The sequence below is a fragment of the Pteropus medius genome, unplaced genomic scaffold (genome assembly GCF_902729225.1).
Source record: "Pteropus medius unplaced genomic scaffold, Ma_sr-lr_union100, whole genome shotgun sequence".
Lineage (NCBI taxonomy): Eukaryota > Metazoa > Chordata > Mammalia > Chiroptera > Pteropodidae > Pteropus > Pteropus medius.
Window position 1 is genome coordinate 1,386,946 of NW_024352790.1, and position 21,296 is coordinate 1,408,241.

Below are 21,296 nucleotides of genomic sequence, written 5' to 3' on the forward strand. Positions count from 1 at the left end.
AAAATGCTAATTCTCAAAACAGTGTTATAAACAGAGACTATAAAAATAATGGATTCCGGTGAGAGAAGAACAAAAACAAGGGAAAAAGTAAAGAAGTAACTGAAGAAAATGGAATAAAGGAAAAACTCTTAAGAGTCATTTTAAAAAAAGCTGTAAAATGAACAAGACAGCAAAAGAACAATGACACACACATGCCATTTCAGATTCAAGAAGTTCAAGAAACTGAGGGAAAGATGTGATTCATAAAAGAGAAAATATATCTACAGCTCCTCTAGGTTCCACCTTCCCTTCCACCCATCCAGGGTTCTTAAAACAGAGCCAGCGGTTGCGGTAATGGGGAATTCAATTTAAGGAGTCTTCGGGGACAGGAGGGAGGACTCCACACAGAGACCCCTCCCAAAAATAACAGACTCTAGGCCAGAGCTCTTCAGACCTCACCAAAAAAAAAAAAAAAAAAAAAACCAAACACCCTGACCTCAGGGGAGGTTTGAAATCTTGGGAAGCATAATGACCGACGTCCCTCTTGAAACTTCCCTTCCGGCTGCTGGGGGCAGCGTCTCGGGCTGGGGATAGGGCCCCAGACACCAATTCCAACTCTGCAGGATCCATTCGGTTCTCCTCTTCATCCTTCCGTTGCAGCTCACCTAAAAATGCTCCCAGCCCCGGAGGCAGAATAAATGGCATCTGTAGTGAGATGGCCTGGGTGTCAGAACTCTAAGGATCAGAGTGCGAAACGGCGTTCCTCTCCGCATGGGCGCGGGCGGACACCGGGCCGAACCTGCGGGGCGCGTGGGGCTAGCGCGCGGCCCTCGCCGGGCTTCCTGCAGTGCCCACGCGAGCGGACAGCACAGGAAGGTGCTGAGTCCTCGCCTGCGCGTTTCCCCTGCCAAAATCATCTTCCCGAAGGGCGCCGCCGCATCCCCGGAGCCCCCGCGCACATCGCAGGGAGCCAAAGACGAGTGGCCGCTCTTGGCCGGGACCGGTTCTCGCGCCGCGGCCCTCGCTCGGGATGGAGCCGGATTCGTCTTCCAGCCGTTCCTTGGGGCCGGGGACGCGCGACCTTGAGCCCACGGCATCCGGAGGAGCCGGCACACTCTTCACCAAGCCCCCACCTCTCCCGGATACGACGAGACTCGGCCCCAGCTCTGAGAGAGAGGGGGCAGAGAAGGACAGTGGAGCAGCGAAGTGGGGATCTGGCCTGGAGCAACAGGACCCGGACCCCGGAGAGAGAATGGGGTCTGGTAGAGAAGAGGAGGAGAAGAGAGAGGGAGCTGCAGAAAATCCCAAAGCCGGCCTCCCTCCCTCCGGTGGGACCGTCCCGCCACCGCTTCCTGCCCAAGATCAGCTTCCCAGCTGCAGCAAGAGGAAAAATCCGAGCCGCCCATGCAGCTCCGTAGGGACTACTCAGTCGGCCCGGGCTCCCCGGCCCCAGGCCCGCCATTCCGCAGCCCGGCATGCCTCCTTACCCAGACACCGCACCTCCGGAGCTCGCTCGCGCAGGGACCAGTCCACCTTCAGCCCCAGCCGCCGGGCCGCTGCGCCCGCCTCCTCCCTCCGCTAGGTTTCAAATTGAAATTCCCTGGCTGGGGCCGTCAGAGGACTCGGCGCGCCAGCCCCGCCCCCTCGCGGCGGAAGCCCCTCCCGCGCCCCCGCCGGACGCGCCCCCGGCGCGGAAACCCCCTCGGGCCGCGCCACGCCCCCGCGCTGGCGGGGGTGGCCCTTCCCACGGGATTCGCTAGGAGCAGTTGCCGAGTACCCCAGGCTAGAAGGATCTCTTGCTCTCAGAGCTGCCGTGGATAACGACTGTTAATGCCTGTGTGCAAGGCGTTCTTACCCGTGAATCCCTCGTAAATACCCTTTTATCAACTTAAAAAAACTTATTTCTACAAAGTGAATTCATTGACTAAACCTTATTGAACATCTATTTAGTGGGAGAAGAAGCTAAGCCCTGGAAACACGAAAATAAGGAAAACTGGGTGCCCTTCAGTCTAGAGTGGAAGTTCTTTCACAGAGAGTGTATCGGAGAAGAACCATTTATTCTTCCTATGGGATGGACAGACGGAACTGGGGAAAACCCAGGGAAGAGGGGAATTTATGCTGAACCCAAAGTGTGAGTAGGATTTCTCCAGTTGAGACCTGGGAGCCTGGATTACAGAGCAGGACATGGCTGAAGACAAAGCTGGAGACCTAGGTCAAGGCCAGTTGTGAAAAGACACACACAAACAGTAAGTCCCTGTCCTTTTGTGTAATTACACCGCTTTCTCTCAGATTCTATTTTTTTCATCTTTTCTGAATGTTGGCATGTGGAAAGAGATGTGCAGGTCATTGCCTTCAGCGTCTACCACACATGCACCTTTTGTCCTTTGCCTCTTCCCATCTCTACTGAGGTCTTTAGTGACTCCATCTCGGCTAGAGTAAAGACTTCTCTTTCCTAAACATAACCTTTCCTAAAATTAACAATGTCAAATAAAACCTCAGTTGCAATACCTTCCATATGTATGATGCATTTCAGTTGACATTCATATATTTTGACATTTAATCTTCACAATAACTTTATGAAAAAAGCAAGGCAAATATTATCTCCATTACATCAAAAAGAAAATTAAGAGCCGGGAAGATAATTTGTCAAGGTCCTGTTAGTAAGTAATAAAAATAATAATAGCTACCATTTATTGCATGCCCTAAGTGCTAGGCATTATTCTAAGTCCCTCACGTGTGTTAATTCACTTAATCTCTCATATGCTAAGTACCCAAATTAAACCTAGTAGGGTACACTAATACAGAGAGGAATACGCAGGAATTTTACCAGACAAGACTATTAGGAACCTTCAGGTAGATTTGCAATGAAAATCAGGATCACTCATTTTCACTGGACTTAAAACTAACTATATATTTGTTAAAAATAAATTATTAAAGAGAGTCCCTAAAGTTTATAAGCTTTAGGACTTACAAAACCTCTATCTATCCCTGATGGAAAATAATAGCAAAATAATAGCATAAATGGAGGCACAATTACTAAAATATAAAGTATGCCCTTATCATAGGTAATGATATCCATACTATATTCTCTGTTGAATCATGTGAATCACTTCTGTATGCCACCTTTTAAGAGGAATATTGACAAGCTGAATTAAATCCATAGATGAATGACCTTGATAATGTGAGATCCAGCAAGCTTTAGCCTAAAGAGATGATTAAAGATGATGGAAAGGTTGCTATCAAATGGCTAAAGGTTATTGTGTAAAAGAAGAATTAGACTCTGTCTTTTGGACACAATCTTACTGGCCCTAACATTTCAATAGAATAGAGCAGATTTGGTGAGGACCTGGCAAGAACTGAAGGTAGAAAATTAAAGTTCCAGAGATTCTAAGGAAGTGAAGAAAACAGGTGGAATATGGTGCTATACAGATGTAAGTAAACAACAGGTGGTAATCCAGGCAAGCAAGAAGGTCTTGACAGGGAGAGAAGAGGGGCTCAATTAGACAAGCAGGACAAAGTCCTGAACAGGTGAGATATCCAGTAATATAGACAAGCTGGAACACAGACAACATGGGGCAGAACTACCAGGCTGTGGTTCAAGGTCAGAAATTAATCCCCAGGAAAGAGACTGATAAGAGCAAGGGTCTTCCCACTGGACACACTGGATTAACAGGCAAGAGACTGACACAAAGAACAAGACAGGAATCTAGATAGCATCCTGAGTCACCACATCCAAATTTAGCATCACAACCTCAATCCTGAGCACCACCTGCAAGCAAAATCAGTCTGGCAATTTGGACTAGAAATTTATTTAGGACTCCTTTAGTGTTCTTTCTTACCAACTCACTCACACAGGCATGCTCCTAAGAAATCTTGATCTCAGGATACTGGTGATTCTTTTATCTTTGTGCCTTCTGGGTGCCAAACTCAATCAGGTGGAAGTATTGGAGTGGCTCTGATTTGAGAACCTGCCCTTCTTTTACCACAGGTGGGAAGACTTGACAATTCACTCTCATGTTCTGTCAGATTCAGGTGATCTCAGACTTCACTGGGAATGCATGAATTCCCAGTTCCACTACCATAAGAAACAAAGACACCACACCATCGCCAACAGGAGTCACACTATTGCCTGGCCAGTTCTTGGAGCTGTTTAAAGTTATCTGTGGCTTCATAATCCCAAAACTTAATGACAATCATTTTATTGCTCATGATTCTTTAACGTAGGCATTCAATCCAGGCTCAACAGGATGGCTCATCTCTGCTCTACGTAGTGTCAGCTGGGAGGCTGAACTCTGGATGAAAGATCCAAGATGGTCTCACTCACATGTCTGGCAGTTGGCACTGCCTGTCAGCTGGGGAGTTTAATATTTCCTCCACATGGACTCTTACCTTTCAGGGCCTCTCTCTTTTCGTGTGGCCTCTTAGCAGAATAGCCCAAACCTCTTTAAATGTCACCTGCCTTCTGAGAGGATAAAAACAAAAACTACAAGGTCTTTAAGGCCTAGGCCCAGAAGTCACACAGCATCACTTATGCCCAATTCTGTTGGTCAAAGCAAGTCAGAAAGCCACCTCCAAATCAAGGAGAAGGAATCATAGACTTCACCACTTGATAGGAAGGGTGGAATGTATGAACAGTGCTGGGAAGAATTGTTGGCAGCCATTGCGGTAAACAATTCACCACAGAAGCCATATTTTTCTAGTCTAGTATTAGAGTATGTCCTCAAGCAACCCTTCTCTTTTCCATCTGCAGTTAAATTTTCCACAGGTCTTCCTCAAAAGCATCACATGTCCCTTTTTCAATCTAAGTCTACTGAGTGATGATAATCTCTTTTTGAAAGGGTACTCCCAAATATTGCTAATAACAGGTCTAAGCATCTCAAGCCTGCCAAACTGAGGTATTCCCTCAATTGTAGTTGGTGGTGTGCCACACACACACCCCTACTTCATATGGCTCGCTGACGAAGAAGCCTGGACATGCCAATTTCCCATAAGCTGTTGCAAAATCTCCACAGTTGCTCTTTATGGGATCTCATGGTCCATTGCTCCCTGGAACTGGAAGCAGAAATAGGATAGGTCCAATAAAAATCCCCCCAAAAAGCTACATTGAGGGAAAGGGTGAAACAAAGATGTATTATTTCCATTTAACAATCTGAGTGTCATTATATACCAGATCTCATGCCATGCTCTGGACATACAAAAATGGATCATATATTGTCCCTGCTATGGTAGAGTTCATAGTTTGGTAGATAATACAGCTGGTAAAGGAAATCAAGAATTCTGGTTTTTCTCTGTGCCCTCAAATTGTCTTCACTACCTAGAACAGACAACACATAGTCTCTGCCATTTTATGTAGATTATATATGAAATATAAGGATAAAACAATGTTTCTTGATATCACTATACAAGCATCATTGAATCAGTCTTATTTTATACTAGTTCGATTCAGGTAATAATACAGAGCAAGTTTATAAAAGTTTATATTTGTCTGATTCTCATTGATAAATAAAGGTTATAAGGCCTTCTATATGTGCCTGCTCTTCAGCAGGAAAGTGGTTAGAGAAGTCAGAAGGGAAGTTTCCAGGCTTATTCCCAGAAATAAACCTAGAGTCTAAGGAAAAGAAGAGTCAATAGAAAGAATCTTATGGGCATGAATCCTCATTTTGCAGATGTCCTGCTATGAGAAATGGTTGAGACAGAACACCAAACTTTAATGGCAATGGATTGGCATGTGACGCCCCCCATGGGTCTGTGGTTAGTTGACCTGCAGTTGCTAAGCTCTTTCCCACAAGTGACTGGAGGGAAAGTTTAGTCAGGTGAAAGAGAAACACTGTACTTTCAGTTCCCACTTAGTTAGATGTGGGGATTGAGAAAGCAAAATGACCTTGAGACAGCATCACTGCACTTTGCTGGACAAGCAGAAACACCGTAGTACAATGGAGAACTTCTCATGTGCCATGATAGTGAGAGCCAAATTCTTTGGGCACACTGTGAGGAACACTGCCTGTGGAGAATAATTTTTAAGTAGCTTCAGCAAATAGTGGTAAAAACAAAACAAAACAGAAAACCATAACAGCTATAATAGTAGCAGCAGAAGAGATTGTTAAATAAAAAGCACCAGGAGAAAAATTAGAAGAGCAATCCCCTGAATTATATGGGTTTTGCTAGGGATATTTACATAACCAAGTCCTGACTGGTCAGTTTGTAAAATAGCCCCTGGAAATAGTGGAGACAGTGGGATTGGAATTGGAATGTTGTAGTTTCTAAGCAAACAAATTCTTCCACTTGGAAAATGGACCATCTTAGGGGGTGGTCCTTAGTTTATTCGAAACAGATGTGTGATGAAAGGTTGGTATTAGCAAAGTACTGTCCTTCAGTCTGGTTTTATGTGGTTCCCTGAGACACACGAATATGCTCTACTTATTGAAAAACACTTAGAAAGACAAGGATTTTAAGATTGTCTGTATGCAGTTGCTTCCTGTGACTCCATCCTCTCTAGAGGACTGTCCTCCGGGAGAGTACAATCACTGGGAAGAAGCACGCACCCCCAAAATGATAACAAAGGACTACTCAACTATATGCTTTATGAAGGCAGAGATTTAATCTTCTTTGTATACCATAGTATTTTAGTTAACTTCTATTCCCCACATTTTAACAGATCTAGTGTTCAGAGGAACATTCTCAAGACATACATCTAAAAATGATTAATATAATATTTTAAAAACATTTTTTAAATGCATTGCTGGGTTTGATTTTTAAAAAAGGTAAAATTATTTTTACCTTTTTTTAAAATCTATGGGCAAAAAAAATCTAAGGCCAAAATCTATGAGAACAAGCCAATTCAAAAAGGTAAGCAAATACTGGCACAGGCCTCTACACACACTGATGAAGTTGTGCCCTGTATGAGAGCATCCAATCACAATGAAAAGTGAGGCAATATTTGGGCCGCAGTCAGCTCCTCAAGGCTCGTATCATGGTACAGGCCTGAGTCAACCCCTTTACTCTTTTCTAATTCATCTACCCTTACAGGGTGCCAGCAGAAGCACTGAGCTGGCTTTTGCCGGGCATCATCTGCATATCTCTGGAAGTTTTAAGTCTTTGTCTTTAACAGACCATATTATTAGAAGACAGTTGGATCTGTAAAGCAATAACATTGGTGAGTATGTTAGAAAAAAAGTCTTCTCTACAGACAGACTATGCATTAATTCTGAGAAGAGGAGGAAAAGAGAACACATCTCTCTAAGAATTGCTAACACAGGCGCACTGTCACCCAGATCCAGAGTTAGAATATGTATAGTCCTTGTGGCTTGAGAAACTCCCACACAAAAGTTTAGCACCTGGCAGAACCAAATGTAAATCATTTCTGACAGATTTACTTTGAACCAAATTCTCAAAGAATTCTCACAGTTAAAATTACAAGGAACATAAATTAACAATTAAAAATTTTAAAATACATGTATAAGCAAGCCATTATAAGCAAAAATCAGTAAAATTAACAGTATACAGTTTCAAATCCTCAAAGATTTCAGTTACAGGAATTATCAGACAGAATATAAAAGTATGTTTAATGTGTCTGAAATATTTTTAATTTGAAATAATAAGTAAGCAATAGTAATCATAAATAATAGTAAATAACATACATATTAAAACTGATCACTTGGCCTTCACATAACCTTTGAGAATTGGGAAATCAGGGTAAAAATACTAAAAATGGAAGTAAAAAATAAGGTGGTAGAAGTTAGTCCAATTATAATGCAAACTATAATCAATGTAAATGGATCACATGTCTAGTTTAAAGGCAAAGATTGACAGATTACAGTTTCAAAAATCCAGTTGTATGCTGTTTAGGTACAACACACCTAAAATCTAAGGACAAAGAACAACTCCAGCAGCATTGAAAGAAATAAGTCAAACAAATGCTAATTAAAAGACAACTGGTGTAGCTAGATTAATAGTAGATAAATTAGATTTTTTTCTCCTCTTTAATCCCCACCCCCCACTTCCACCACTGACCTACAGATGTTGTGTTTCCCTTTAAGAGCTGGATCTCTGAAGGCGGGGCATCTCCTCCAAAGGGGGGCGAGGGGCAGCACACCTGTCTTGTCCGTGGCCCCACCTGGGATGCAAACCCAGGACCTTCTGCGTGTAAAACAGACATGCTAACCACTACACTAGGGAGCCACCCTAGATAAAATGGATTTTAAGGTATAAAGCAATATTAGGGATATGATGGATCAATAATATTGAAAAAAAATTTTAATTCTGCAGGAAGGTATTCATCTTATACCATAACTTCAAAATATATAAAACTAATGTGAACAAAATTCCTGGTGAAAATTAATAAACTACTAAGATTAAGCATCTCTATCAGTATTTAACAGAACAGTCAGAAGGAATATATAAGAATTTAAAAATACAATTAACAATCTTGATATAATGAACATATGTAGAAAACTGCACTCAGCAGCCACAGAATATGCATTCTTCTCAAGCATAAAAGAACTATTTATGAAAATTACATACTAGGCTGTAAAATAAGCCTCAACTTTCAAATTTCAAATTCGTCTCAACTTTCGCACTACTGTTATCATATCCCATGTTATCTGACTTCATAGCAATTAGGTAACACATGAATAACAACTAAATAACATTTTAAACTCCTTATATCTGAGGGGAGTACTTCCTAATAATTCATGGAGAAGTGAGGAAACAAGAGAAATTATGAAATGTCTCAAATAATTATGATATGATTAGAACAGTAGCTGAATTCAGCTAAAATGGTGCTTTAAAAGAATTCATAGCCTTAAATGTATGTATTGAAAAGGAAGACTGAAAATTAATAAGCATCCAAAATCCATGATTAATTTTAAAGAAAATATTCCCTAAGAGAATAAGAAATATAAAAGAGGAAAAGAAAGATCTAAAAAATTCAAAAGAGAGGATCATAGCAGTCAAAATTTGGTTCAATGAAAATATTTGTAAAATTAATCATTTCTGGCAAGAGCGATCTAGAAAAAGGTCAGATGGACCCAGTGAACAATAGTAGGAATAATAAAAAGGAAGCAGATGAAGCTTTAATTCAGATGAAGCTTTAATTATTAAAAATAGTTGTTTTAATTCAAAATCTAGGTGTGTTTTAGAGTATTTGATATTAAGACTTATTACAAAGCTACAGGATATTGCTAGAGGATAGACAAATAGACTACCGAAACACAATAGAATGTCCCAAAACAGACCCACACATATATGGTCACTTGACTTATGAGAAAAGTACCACTGTAGAGAAATAGAGAAAAGATGGTCATGTCAATAAATGATACTGAATCCACTGGATAGTCATATAGGGGAAAAAAATGAATCTTGAGCCATACTTCTTTTTATACTTATAAAACAGCAGTAGCTGAATATTAAACCTGTGTAAATGGTAAAACAATAAAGCTTCTCTCTATAAGATAATATAAAAGAATGTCTTCATGATCTTAGAATAGGCAACAATATCTTAAAATTACCATACACACACATACACACACACACACACACACACACACACACACAACAGTAACCATAGGAAACAGAGTAATCAATTGTACTTCATTAATATTAAAAATGTTTGTTCATTAGACAATCTTTTTAGGAAGAGAGTGAAAGGCAAGCTGCAAGCTGGAAGTAAATGTTTGGAATTCATATATCTGACAAAGTATCCTTAACAAATACATATGTATATAAAAATACCTACAAATCAATTTTTAAAAACCTGAAAACTCAATGGAAAATGTCCAAAAGACATGGCAACTTCATAAAAACAAGATACTCAAAAATTCAGCAAACATATAAAAAGATGTTCAACATCATTAGTCACCAGTGGAATGTAAATTAAAATCACAGTGGTATACCACTACATACTCACCAGAATGGCTAAAATTAAAAAGAATGATGGTAAATGTTAGGATGGTGAGAGTACAAATTGCTAAAACCAATTTGGAAAACTATTTGGCAGTTTATACTAAAGCCAATTATATGTCTCTTATGTTTCCAGTATTCTACTCCAAAGAATATATTCTGAAAAAACGGGTATATAAATGCACCAAGATAGGTATTCAAATGTACATAGCAGTATTTTTGTAATAGCCCAAATAACAGAATATCCACAAACAATACAATTGTGTTATATTCATAAAATCAGTTGTAGTACAACAATGAAAATAAGTGAAATATAGCTACAGGCAAACATGAATTTACCTCAAAAATATAATGCTGAATGAAAAAAAGCCAGACACAAAAGAATACGTACAGTTCAATTCCATTTATATAAAGTTGAAAAACAGGCGATCAACGAAGATGGTTGATTTTGCTGTGGAGTAATGATTGACAGGGGTTTCTAGGGTACTGACTGAATTATTCCCTCATGTAGGTAGTGATTACACAGGTGTGGTAACGTTACAAAAATTCATTGAGTGGTAAACTTATGATTTATGTACTTTACGAATGTTATATTTCAATTTAAAACATCTAATTAAAAAGACAAATGCTGAGAAAAAATAGGTATCTATATGGTCTCTAAGTAGTGGTGTGTCTCTTTTTATCTTAAATCTTCATAGCAGAAAGAATGAAGCAGCTCTTCACTCTGAATACATTGCCAATTGTCTTAAAAATATTCAAATCAGTTCTAAATAGCAATAGATATTGCCTTTAACATTTGGTTTAGTAACATTGATTTGTCTCCTTAACTCCAACCCGTTAATTATTGCTAAATAAGTAATTACCAGTTTTTATTTTCATTTCTGAAAAAAAATTTAAAAAGGAGCACAGTTAGCAAAATTAAATATGCTTTTGTCCCTCAAAATTATAAATACTTTTAGGTTTCTTTTTTGAATAAATATATTTACTATTTCTCAACAGTAGTTTTTCTTTGTATTCAGGAAGAATACGATTACTGACTTTAAAATAAATATGTGATGGAAATGTATTTCTATCATTCCCAAATGTATTTCTATCATTCCAATGTATTCTTTATTTTTGACTAATATAACAATGTGAGTTGGATATTATTGTTTTTGTGAATAATCAAGAAATTCGGACAATAGCATAATTATGTTTGTATACATGAGCACATTTGAAGAAATATATCTCTATCACATATAAGTTCTAAAGTGAGAAGTTTTTTTTGTTTTTCTTTTTTTTAAGCTATGGGATGCATAGCTTGTGGGAGAACCTAGGTAGGCAAAGGAAGGCTTGTTCTGCTATATTCTGTTATCCATTTAAAAAAAACCCCAAAACCCAAAACAAAAACAAAAAAGGATAGAAGACAAAACAACATAGAATATAATAAGCTAAGAAAAGTAAACAGGTTCTTTCTTTCTAGTTTGGTGGCATGGTCCCTTTGTTGGATCACAGAACAATTTTAGTAAAGCAAATTCCCAGAGGAAAGGATGAAAAACAAGGCCCAGGAAACAATGTAATAAAAGCAACTGAAAACCACTTCTAAATAAGTATTTAACCAATCGTTTGGAATACAATAGGGTTCATTCTAAGCAGGTGAAATTTTCTACTACAATAATACTTACAATATATGCCTCCTTTAAAGTTCTTTAAGCTACACTCAAAGAGCCAGTTCTTTAAGCTACTATACTCAAAGGATTGAAAGCTTAGTTCTCAGCCATTCTTACCGGCTTAGTGCTATATTGTAAGTACTTCTGTAAAAGAAATGTTTGTTTTTGGACTCCCATCAATTCAGATGGAAAAGATGGTGATAATCAATAGAGAGAAAGCAATAAAGCACCATTCACAAGTGTAGTGATAGTACAGGTTCACCACACACTCAGGTGACAATGACTATGCGTGACATTCTGCTGTATTATTACTTACTTAAATTTCAACTGTTTCTTGTTATTTTCTGCAGTCTTAAGATATTGCCTATCTTTAAAACAAAGAAATCGAATGTTTAAAAATTTCTCTCTCACTTTCAGTCACAAGTCTTTTTATTTGTTTTCAAATCAAATCCCTTCCTCTCATCCTCAGACTCCAGTATTTGAAGTGTAACCATTGTCTTTGAGCACCTCATTAATATTTATACAACTTTTTTTTAATTGGTTCCTCACCTTTCACTAACTTTTTACTATTCATATATCCAACCTACAGATCTAGACATTTTACTTCCTACTGCACAAATTGTCATTCGCTTTGATGTTATCTCAAGTCCAATTAAATTGTTTAGCTCTGTTACTAGTGGTCTGTGAGTTGACAAGGCACTGCACTTGATCCGTATCCTTTGATGTCAATAAGCCATCAAGTTTGTTGCCCAATTGGTAAACATTTGAAGGAAGAGATACGAACATGGGAAGTCATTTTGTCATTATTTCTATTTCATTTCCTTTATAATCTTACAGAAAAGTCTATAATCCTGTATTTATTATGAGACTATAACCATGTAAACTACTTTGAAGTTATGACTTCAAAAAGGTTTTCAACATCATGAGGTCTAACAGGGCAGAGGAGACTTACTTTATTATAAATCTTATTTAATCGGCAAAGAACTTTGATAATTTACAAAGTTTCTAAACAAAATTATCTAAACATCTGGAAGCTATTAAAGTAATGAGGAAGTTATGCCACAGTTACATTTAAGAAGATATTTTTATTATAAATTCCTTATAAAGTAAGCCTGTGAAACACAAAACTAAATTGTCATTATCATTTTACTCAAATTTTCATATTAATTGGGCCTCAACATTTAAAAATATTGTGATTTAAATATAAGATTACTCTTTTGGAGAACAGCGACTTAGTGCTTACCTTATGATTGATATATAAATGCTGATTTTAATAACAGCGTACGATAGTATTTGTATATAGTTTGATATGTATTAAGCATATTAAAATATTATAGACATAGAGGTCAGACAGAGTTAGCTTTAAAGTTCAGCTCTGCCACTCACTAGTTGTATCAACTTAGGCCAGATACATCAACTCAAAGAAAAGAGATAGCTTTCCAACAGAAGAAGATTAGGTGAGATAATACCTAAAGAACTTAGCACAGTGCCTAGCATTGAGTATATGCTTAATAAACGTTTCTTTCTTTCTTCTCTTCCATTTTGCTTCCTCCTCCCTTTCATCACAGCTGTCAGCATGTTACCCTGGGTTTCCACTTCAGGGTCTATGGGGATGGTGAATAAAAGTTTTTAAAAACTTCACATTTATTTTCTATTCTTCCATTGTTACCAACTGTTTAAAACACTAGAAATCCTCAAGAAGACTATGTGTTTAGGGACAGGTGTGTAGAGGAGCAGCTGTGAGTATATTTCCTTTGGCAGTAGGTCATGGGTAAAAAAAGAAAGCTCTAGCCTTGAGCCCTATTCTGAGCCATTCAGTACATTAGATTTTATAATATTTGCTCATACTAGTCAGATCTGCCTGACTCCAAAGCTCATGTTCTTTTTGCTCAGAAATGTTGTTGCCTACACTTATAGATGTGCCTGAGAGACAAATGATTTTGTATCATGTTTGTAAGAAAATGTGTGTTGAGTTTTAAACCTTTGACTTACAAATGGATGCAGAGGACCAGGATAGATCTGGGTGAGGGGGATGTAGGGAATGTTTAAACACAAAAACTGAAAAGGAAGGACCCAAGGCATATAAATAAATGAATAACAGTGTTGCCTGAGAAACTGTTCACTGATTCCCTGAACTGTAGAAGACATGATAACAATAGCTAAGAATAAGAGCAAAGCCTGAGCCCAGGACGTACCAAAGTACAAGGCAAACTGGATCAGTTTAAGCTGAGCTGTCAATGGAGGATGCATTAAAAGGAGGTTGACAGTTTATCAAAGAACAGTGTGGGATAGATGAAACCAGGTGACTCATGATTTAAACCCTCAGAATACAGTGGTGCCTCCCCAGATTGGGGACAGCTCCTTAAAGACCATCAGTCAACCTGGATAATTGGGCTAAAAGGAAGACACTCGCCTACTTACAGTCAGATCCCAGCCAGATCAATTTTCTTTAAGGAATGTTTCTGCTCTTGTAAGCCATGCCTAGCAGTCAGCCATACTTTATTATACACTAGTTTTATGAGCAATGATTGATAGGAAGCAGAAGAAACAGATTTTATAACAGTGTATATAGTTTTCTCTTGGGTATAGTATACCTTTATAATGATTCCTGCTAATTAAAAAATGTTTTGATTAATTATATCTCAATAAAGCTGGGGAAAATTTTTTTAGGGTAGGTAAAACTAAAATGTTCTTACACTTATCTAAAAAGTGAGTTGCTAAATCATCTTAATAGTGATGATTAAAATTATGGATTCTGATCTAGGTTTAAGCTTTTGTTCTTTTACAAACTGTGTGACTTTAAGCAAATTATTTAATCTTCTAAACTTCAGTTTCATCATATGTAAGTATGGACATTATTGATAGTATCTATTTCAATTGGAACTTGACAAACCAAGATATTAATATCTTCTAGAACATTTCAATCAGACCGAGTCATCTCGTCTTCACTTTTACATTTGTCCCCTATTAGAGCCACAGGCAGTGGCTTATTGACTACCTTCACAGTATTTCCATGCATATTTTCTTTAATCACCTCCACAACTCCTGCCTTGGACTAACTGCATTGGATAACTGCAATGACTTCCTAACTCATTTCAATGTGCTGCTCTTGCCTGTGCCCCTTTCAGGCTTTTTTCAACATTAAATCCAGTACAAGTCTTTTCAAATAAAAGTCAGATGATGACAATTATCTGCTCAACAATCGTTTGGCCATAGTTTTCCATGTCACTTGGAAAAAAAAAAACAAAACAAAGTTCTTGTGGTGTTCTCTAAGGACTCACAGGATTTGGCCCACCCACACTTTTCTGTCCTCATCCCTTTGCTCCCCCATCTCTTATTCCACTGTAGCCTCACTGGTCCTCACTGGTTCTTTCTAGAACACACATTCAAACTATCTCAGGTAGATCTTTCATACCCGCTGAACCCTCTGCCTAGAATGTTCTTCCTTCAGATATATACAAGACTTTCTCCTTCTCTTCCTTTCGACAGATCTTCTCTCTAATATGACACAATCTTTCTCCCTCCCTACCTCTCTCCCCTAGCCATCTCTCCTTCCCTTCTCTGCTTTATTATTTTTTTTCTTGGCTCTTATCATCGGATAACATCTTATATATTTTACTCGCTTATCTTTATTTTTTAGCCGTCCCCACTAGAATATGAGTACTAATTCACAGAGCAGCAATTCTTATTTGTTTTATATCTAGCCTGTAACATAGTGCTTAGCATAAAGCAGTCATTACATAAGTAGATTAGATAGATGACAGACTGACAGACAGATAGATATTGAACCTACAAATAAATGATTGGGAAGCCATGGTGTGGCTCAACCATATATCTATGCTCCCACAGGACACACCTCTGGATGGCATTGCTTCTAGATGAAAATTCATTCCGATGTTTAATTCTGGCCAACAGGAAAACATATTCCAAGCTATTGTGGTGAAGATTGTCCAAGGTCCTCTTTAGTAGGGAAGGAAAGAGAGGCTTCTGTAAGTCCCTAGTCAAGTCAGAAGATAGGGAGGAAATGCAGGGTGCCAATTCCTCCACTCCCATACACACGCACACAGCAGTGTCACTATTGGTAGATAAGGGTCATATGTTGGGAGAAAGGAGGACCCTGATTTGGAATAACCAAATATTATTCCAATATTAATGTCCTCCTTAAATTCATATATCGAAGCCCTAACCCAGTGTGCTGGTATTTAGAGGTACTTAGGATTAGATGAGGTTATGAGGATGGGATTCTGGTCTGAAAAAATTAACACCCTCATAGAAGGCACACAAGAGCTCGCTCCCTCCCTCCGCACCCCTACGGAGGAAAGGCCAGATGAGGACACAGCAAGAAGGCAGCCATCTCCAAGCCAGGAAGAGAGCTCTCACCAGGAACTGACCCTATCAGATTTGATCTGGCACTTCCAGCCTCCAGAACTGTCAGAAAATAAATTCTGTTGTTTAAACCCCCCAAGCTATGATATTTTGTTATAATAGACCAAACAGACTAAGACGTTCTGAGTACTTTACTCACATTCAAAGTAGAGCCTGAGTAAAATAACAAAGGAAAGAAAGCCAATAAAAGCATGCTATCTTGACGGGACCTTCCAAAGAATCTCAGAATTGCCTGGTAAGGAAAGGAAGAGGGGAGCATTTTACACATTAGCTCCTGTCCCACACCAGCCAAAGGCTGTTCCCTTATACTTCCAGTAGACACTTCTTTGCATGCTAGGTAGGCTCTGGTAGGCATCCCATCTTATGCTCTCTGGGAAGCCTGGAGTTAAAAAATGAGAGTTAACAATGCAGCTGAGGCAAGATTTTATGAGGTGATAACTGCGTGAAGCTATTTGCTACAGTGATGGAATAAAAAATGAGCAAACAGACATGAGGCAGGGAACAAAAGATGTTCAGTACAGGGAATTTCTGGAGATTCTAGTCAAGCCTGTGAGTTCTAGCTCCTACTCTTAAGTTCCAGTCACAGCCTTCACCTGAAGATCCTCCCTCTGTTCCAACCCTTGGATGGTTTGAGTTTAATTTTATTAAGAGATCTGATAGGTTTTCTCACAATACACTTTCTAACATACTATCCACAAGTGACACAGTTTTGGAAATACTGATGTGATTGGTAATTTTACGTGCCAACTTGACTGGGCCACAGGCTGTCCAGATATTTGGTTAAATGTTATTTCTTGGTTTCCCCCATGGGGGTGTTTCTCAATGAGATTAGCATTTGAAACTGAAGATCGAATAAAGCAGAGTGCCCTCCCCAATGCAGGTGGGCATCACATAGTTCCGTTGAGGGCCTAAGTAGAATTAAAGGCAAAAGAAAGATGAATTTGCTTTTCTTGCCTGACATTTGAGCTGGGACATTGATCTTCCCTTGCTCTCAGAATGGGACTTCTTTCATCATCACACCTGGTCCTCAGGTCTGTGAATACAGACCAAGACTACACCAGCAGCTCTCTGGGGTCTCCAGCTTGCTGACTGCAGATCACGGGACTCCTTGGCCTCCACAGTTGCATGAGCCAATTCCTTATTTAAAAATCTCATAGACATATCATATGTATATATCTCCATCTTATTGGTTCTGTTTTTCCGGAGAATCCTGACTAATACACAAGGTCAGTTATTTAGAAAACAGAAAACAAAAATAGGAGCTGAGTACAGAGAGTTTTATGGGAAGCAATTCAACCTCCAGACATTATAAGGTTAAGAACTGTGACAAATCTGGAGGTAGTAGATCTTCGTTTTTCATCTTTTAGTATGCAGTCATTCATATTTCTTCTCTACCAATTGCTGAGAAGAGCTAGGTCTGCTCCATCCAGATATAAAACCCATATAACACTTTATTGTCCTTCCAAATCTTTGAATGTAAATATTTTAAATTTTTACCATTTAATGTTATGTTTATTTTAACATTTTATTATATTCCCATTATCCTTCATGGTCATCTACAATTTTATTTTCTTTCATAGGTGGTAATTTCATTGTTGAAAGATTGACAAGTTATAGTCTACTGCCTGTTTTTGTATGGCCTGCAAGCTAAGAATGGTTTTTATATTTTAAATGGCTTTTAACAAATCAAAAGAATAATATTTTGTGACACTTGAAAATTATATGAAATTCAGATTTCAGTGTCCATAAATAAAACTTTATTGGAATACAGCCACATCCATTCATTTATGTATTATCTATGGCTGCTTTTGCAATATGATGTAGAGTTAAGTATCTGCAACACAGACCATATGGCCCCGAAAAGCCTAAAATATTCCAAATACCATATGGCCCTGCAAAGCCTACAATATTTACAATCTGGCTGTTTACAGAAAACGTTTATTGACCTGTGTCCTAGATGGCAGACGGATGCTTGCTTAGTCTCCTTTGTGTATTACCCAGCCTCTCTAATGAAGATAATAATTCATATGTGTCACTAGCATTGGTTTTTTGACTAGGCCACTCAAAATCTATTAGATAGGAAAAAGTTTTACTAAATTGTTTTATATCTTTCACAAATCTAGTACATAGGGTGTATGTAATAAATGTTTATTTGATAAATTAGTAAGTGAATGATGCTGATGAATCTGATAGCACGTAGTCTCTTGCTTCATAGCTGCACAAAGCTTGATCACACATACTTCATATCTATATCTCATATTACAAACTCTCTCCTAACAGATTTACAGAATGTTAAAGTGTGTTCAGGGGAAAGCACACTGTTACTAGAGATAATGTCATAAGATGACAGAACTAGAAGGGAAACATTTCCTACAGTTGCCAACTTTAAGCAGAACTTTATTTGAATCATTCCCAAAAGATAAGTTTGCTCATTATAATTGTCTGGAGACATTTTACAACTTCTTGTGGTTAGATATTTCAGAATGTCACAACCAAATTCTTAAAAAGTACTTCCTGTTCTTTAGTTTAATTATTTCGGCAGAAATATAAGCATATTTTTAATGCCATTCATTCAATAACTTTAGAAACAGCACTTACCTTAAAGTGTTTCCTTTCTTCTTGTCATGTTATTTGTTTGAGGATAGTGCTTATTATATTTTTATGTTTTTAAAAGTAACTACCATCACTACCATACCTAGTATTCACTGTGATAGGGATTAATAAATTGTGATAGTAAGAATATTGGACTTGAAGTCTAAAATTAAGGTGTGAGGCCTAGTGCCTATAATACAGTGGATGCTTGGTGAATGTTCTCTTTGGTCTCTTTCTTTGTGAAGCTGAATCACCTACTTTCTCTTAGCCTCAGTTTCCTTATCTATGAAATGTGAGAAGAAAATACTTTCTAGGTGGATGTTTTTGAAAACACTCACTAATCCTATGAAGCATTATATAATTGCAAATTATTATGGAAAAATGAGAATTCAAAATAAAAGAAAATCTTCTGCAAGTGACAGTATAAATTAAAAGGTCAGAGAATTGACATTTGCTATTGTCCTCTCCCCACCACCAGGAGATTTTGGAGTGAGAGAGTTTACCTAATAAATGCAGACCTCTGGGTCTATACTGTAGTTCAATCTCTTCATTCAGGTCAATGGCACTTCAGTGGTAACTCCCAATGAATTCCAAATGAGGGTCCTGACTTGTGTTGAAATTTGCATTGGAGCTTTTTCAGAACAGGCAAACAAGGAGTTTATTTTTTGTGTGTCCTTCATTAGAGGTAATAATGGATTGTCAATCAAATATTGCAAATTACTTTGCCCAATGGTATAATAGATTTTTCTAAACAGGTGTTTTTTGTTTGTTTGTTTGTTTTAATCAGAGGTTAAGAGAGCAGCATAGTTCTGGCTATTTTGTACTAGAATGAGAAGACTGAGGGAGAAAGTTTCCTCTAAATAGGCATTATTTGTTTCAAACCTCAGAAAAAAATAGTATTTGGTTTAAACTTTTATAAATACATTTTAGTGTTTACTTTTCATAAAAGAAATATAGTTTTGCATTAGAAGGAAATTTAAGACTTTGTTTTGTTTCTATTTATCTTTGGTTTGAAGGCAGTGTTTTGGCTGGTTAGTGAGATGTTTGTCCCAAATACTCAATTTGTGGTTTTAATATGAAAGCAGCCACAGACAATAAGTAAATGAATGGGCATGGATGTAATTCCAAAAAAAAACAATAAACACCAAAAAATTATATTTACAAAACAAATAACCAGCCTATAAGCTCTAGTTTCTGATTCTTGTTTTACAGTCATAAGTAAAGACCACCAGAAACAGCTTATTTTTACCCAGAATGGTAAGCAGTACACTGGAGTCCTGGCCCAGAGTTATATGAAATCTCCAGGACTCTGTTATAATTTCATCCACAGGAAACTTGATAGTCTTGCCATCCCACAGGACTTCACACTGGTCCACTATGGTAGTGACATTATGATGATTGGACAAGTGAGAAGAATTCACAAGTATTCTTTATGTTCCTTAAGGCATGTGCCAGAGGGTGGGAGATAACTCCCTACAACCTTTAGAGCCTGCCAACTTGGTAAAGTGCCTAGAAGTCCAATAATTCAAGACATGTCAAGTTATCTGAGAGAAAGATTAAATTTCGGCAACTTGCATTCCCTGTCACTAAGAAACCATCCCTAATGCATACTATATAAGTCTCAGAAAAATTACCTAACTAACCTTGAGGACAGTGAGTCATATATTGTATGTAGGTACTTAGCACCATTTCCATTTCCTTTAATACTCTCCCTTTCATTGCAGGAGCTGGATGAATGAGAACTACATTTTCCATAGTCTCTTTCCAGGATTCCAAATACAGGTTAGATTCTGCTAATGAGATGTATATGTGCATGAATTAGAGGGCAGAAGAGAAGTAGAAGTCATTTCTCTTTCTCCAGAAGCAGTAGTGGACATGTGAATTGAAGACGTGACTTTCTGCAGCAACTTCCACATTCCTGTGCCAGCCTTTCACCCCAGGGCTGCTGGGCAACCATGATTATTGATTTCAGTTTCTTGCTTCTCCCTGACCTCTGCATGATAGCAAGAAGTTTCAGATTCAGTTTTTAGTGAATTTGAAAGCTGATGGCAACTCCTTTGACTCTCACTCCTTAAGTCCTTTCAAAAGTTTATAAGTACCTACTTCTTCCATTAAATGCCTTTAGCTTTAAAAATTTAAATTGGTTTCCATTTTCTTGATTGAGTCTTAACTGCATACAGGAAGAAGAACTAATTCATTTTTGCATTTTCTATAACACTCAACAAACATTTGTTGATGGAATGCAGCAGGATGACTGACTAGATCTTTTGTATAGCATATTCTAATCATTTTGTCATGAAGCCTTTTATAGCATTGTTATATTTCTTATAAATGGGGCAGATCATTATTGTCTATGTCTAAACCTCAAACAAACTAGTCTTCCTAAGGGATTAGTACAGAGTATTATCACTCACGGCCATCTGTCTGACTGATATAAAGAAATAAACAAGATATTAGTTGAGATAAATAGTCCTTGCCATTTTAACACTGTACACAATTTGATCCTGTGTTTTGGGGCCACTCAGGAATAGCCTCAAGAGATAGATAATAGTAAAATGTTGTAAAAGAATTAGAGACTTATGTGTTTTGAATATTTGTCTTTTTTTTTTATTAACAGCTTATTGAGATATAATTCACATACCATACAGTTCACCTATTTAGAGTGTACAATTCAATGGTTTTCAGTATATTTACAGATTTGTGCAACTGTCACCCACAATCTAATTTTAGAACATTTTCATCTTTCCAAAAAGGAACCCTGTAACCATTAGCAGTCAAATTCACCCTCATGAT

General features: G+C 37.9%; 2 protein-coding genes across 12 annotated transcripts in view; one reads left to right on the forward strand and one right to left on the reverse strand.

The window, feature by feature from the left end:
- Window positions 1–1,598, reverse strand: part of EPB41L2 (erythrocyte membrane protein band 4.1 like 2) — a 193,307-nt gene extending 191,709 nt beyond the window's left edge. For all 10 annotated transcript variants that reach the window (XM_039849928.1, XM_039849926.1, XM_039849925.1 and 7 more), the window contains exon 1: window positions 1,467–1,598. The gene's annotated coding sequence lies outside the window, so the exon portion shown is untranslated. The remainder of the gene's footprint in view (window positions 1–1,466) is intronic.
- LOC120592317 (uncharacterized) lies at window positions 470–20,643 on the forward strand. 2 transcript variants are annotated; one of them, XM_039849933.1, is made up of 3 exons: window positions 470–2,225; window positions 20,228–20,285; window positions 20,365–20,643. In XM_039849933.1, exon 1 carries the CDS (start codon window positions 678–680, stop codon window positions 1,395–1,397), a length of 720 nt encoding a protein of 239 aa, XP_039705867.1. In that variant the 5' UTR covers window positions 470–677; the 3' UTR covers window positions 1,398–2,225; window positions 20,228–20,285; window positions 20,365–20,643. The 2 variants fall into 2 exon arrangements, with proteins under 2 accessions (XP_039705867.1, XP_039705866.1); XM_039849932.1 differs by having other exon boundaries at window positions 20,228–20,643.
- Window positions 20,644–21,296: the final 653 nt, after the last annotated feature.

What these genes read in the sequence shown, in the direction of transcription:
- LOC120592317 (XM_039849932.1), top strand. Translation starts at nt 678, where the DNA reads ATGGCATCTGTAGTGAGATGGCCTGGGTGTCAGAACTCTAAGGATCAG.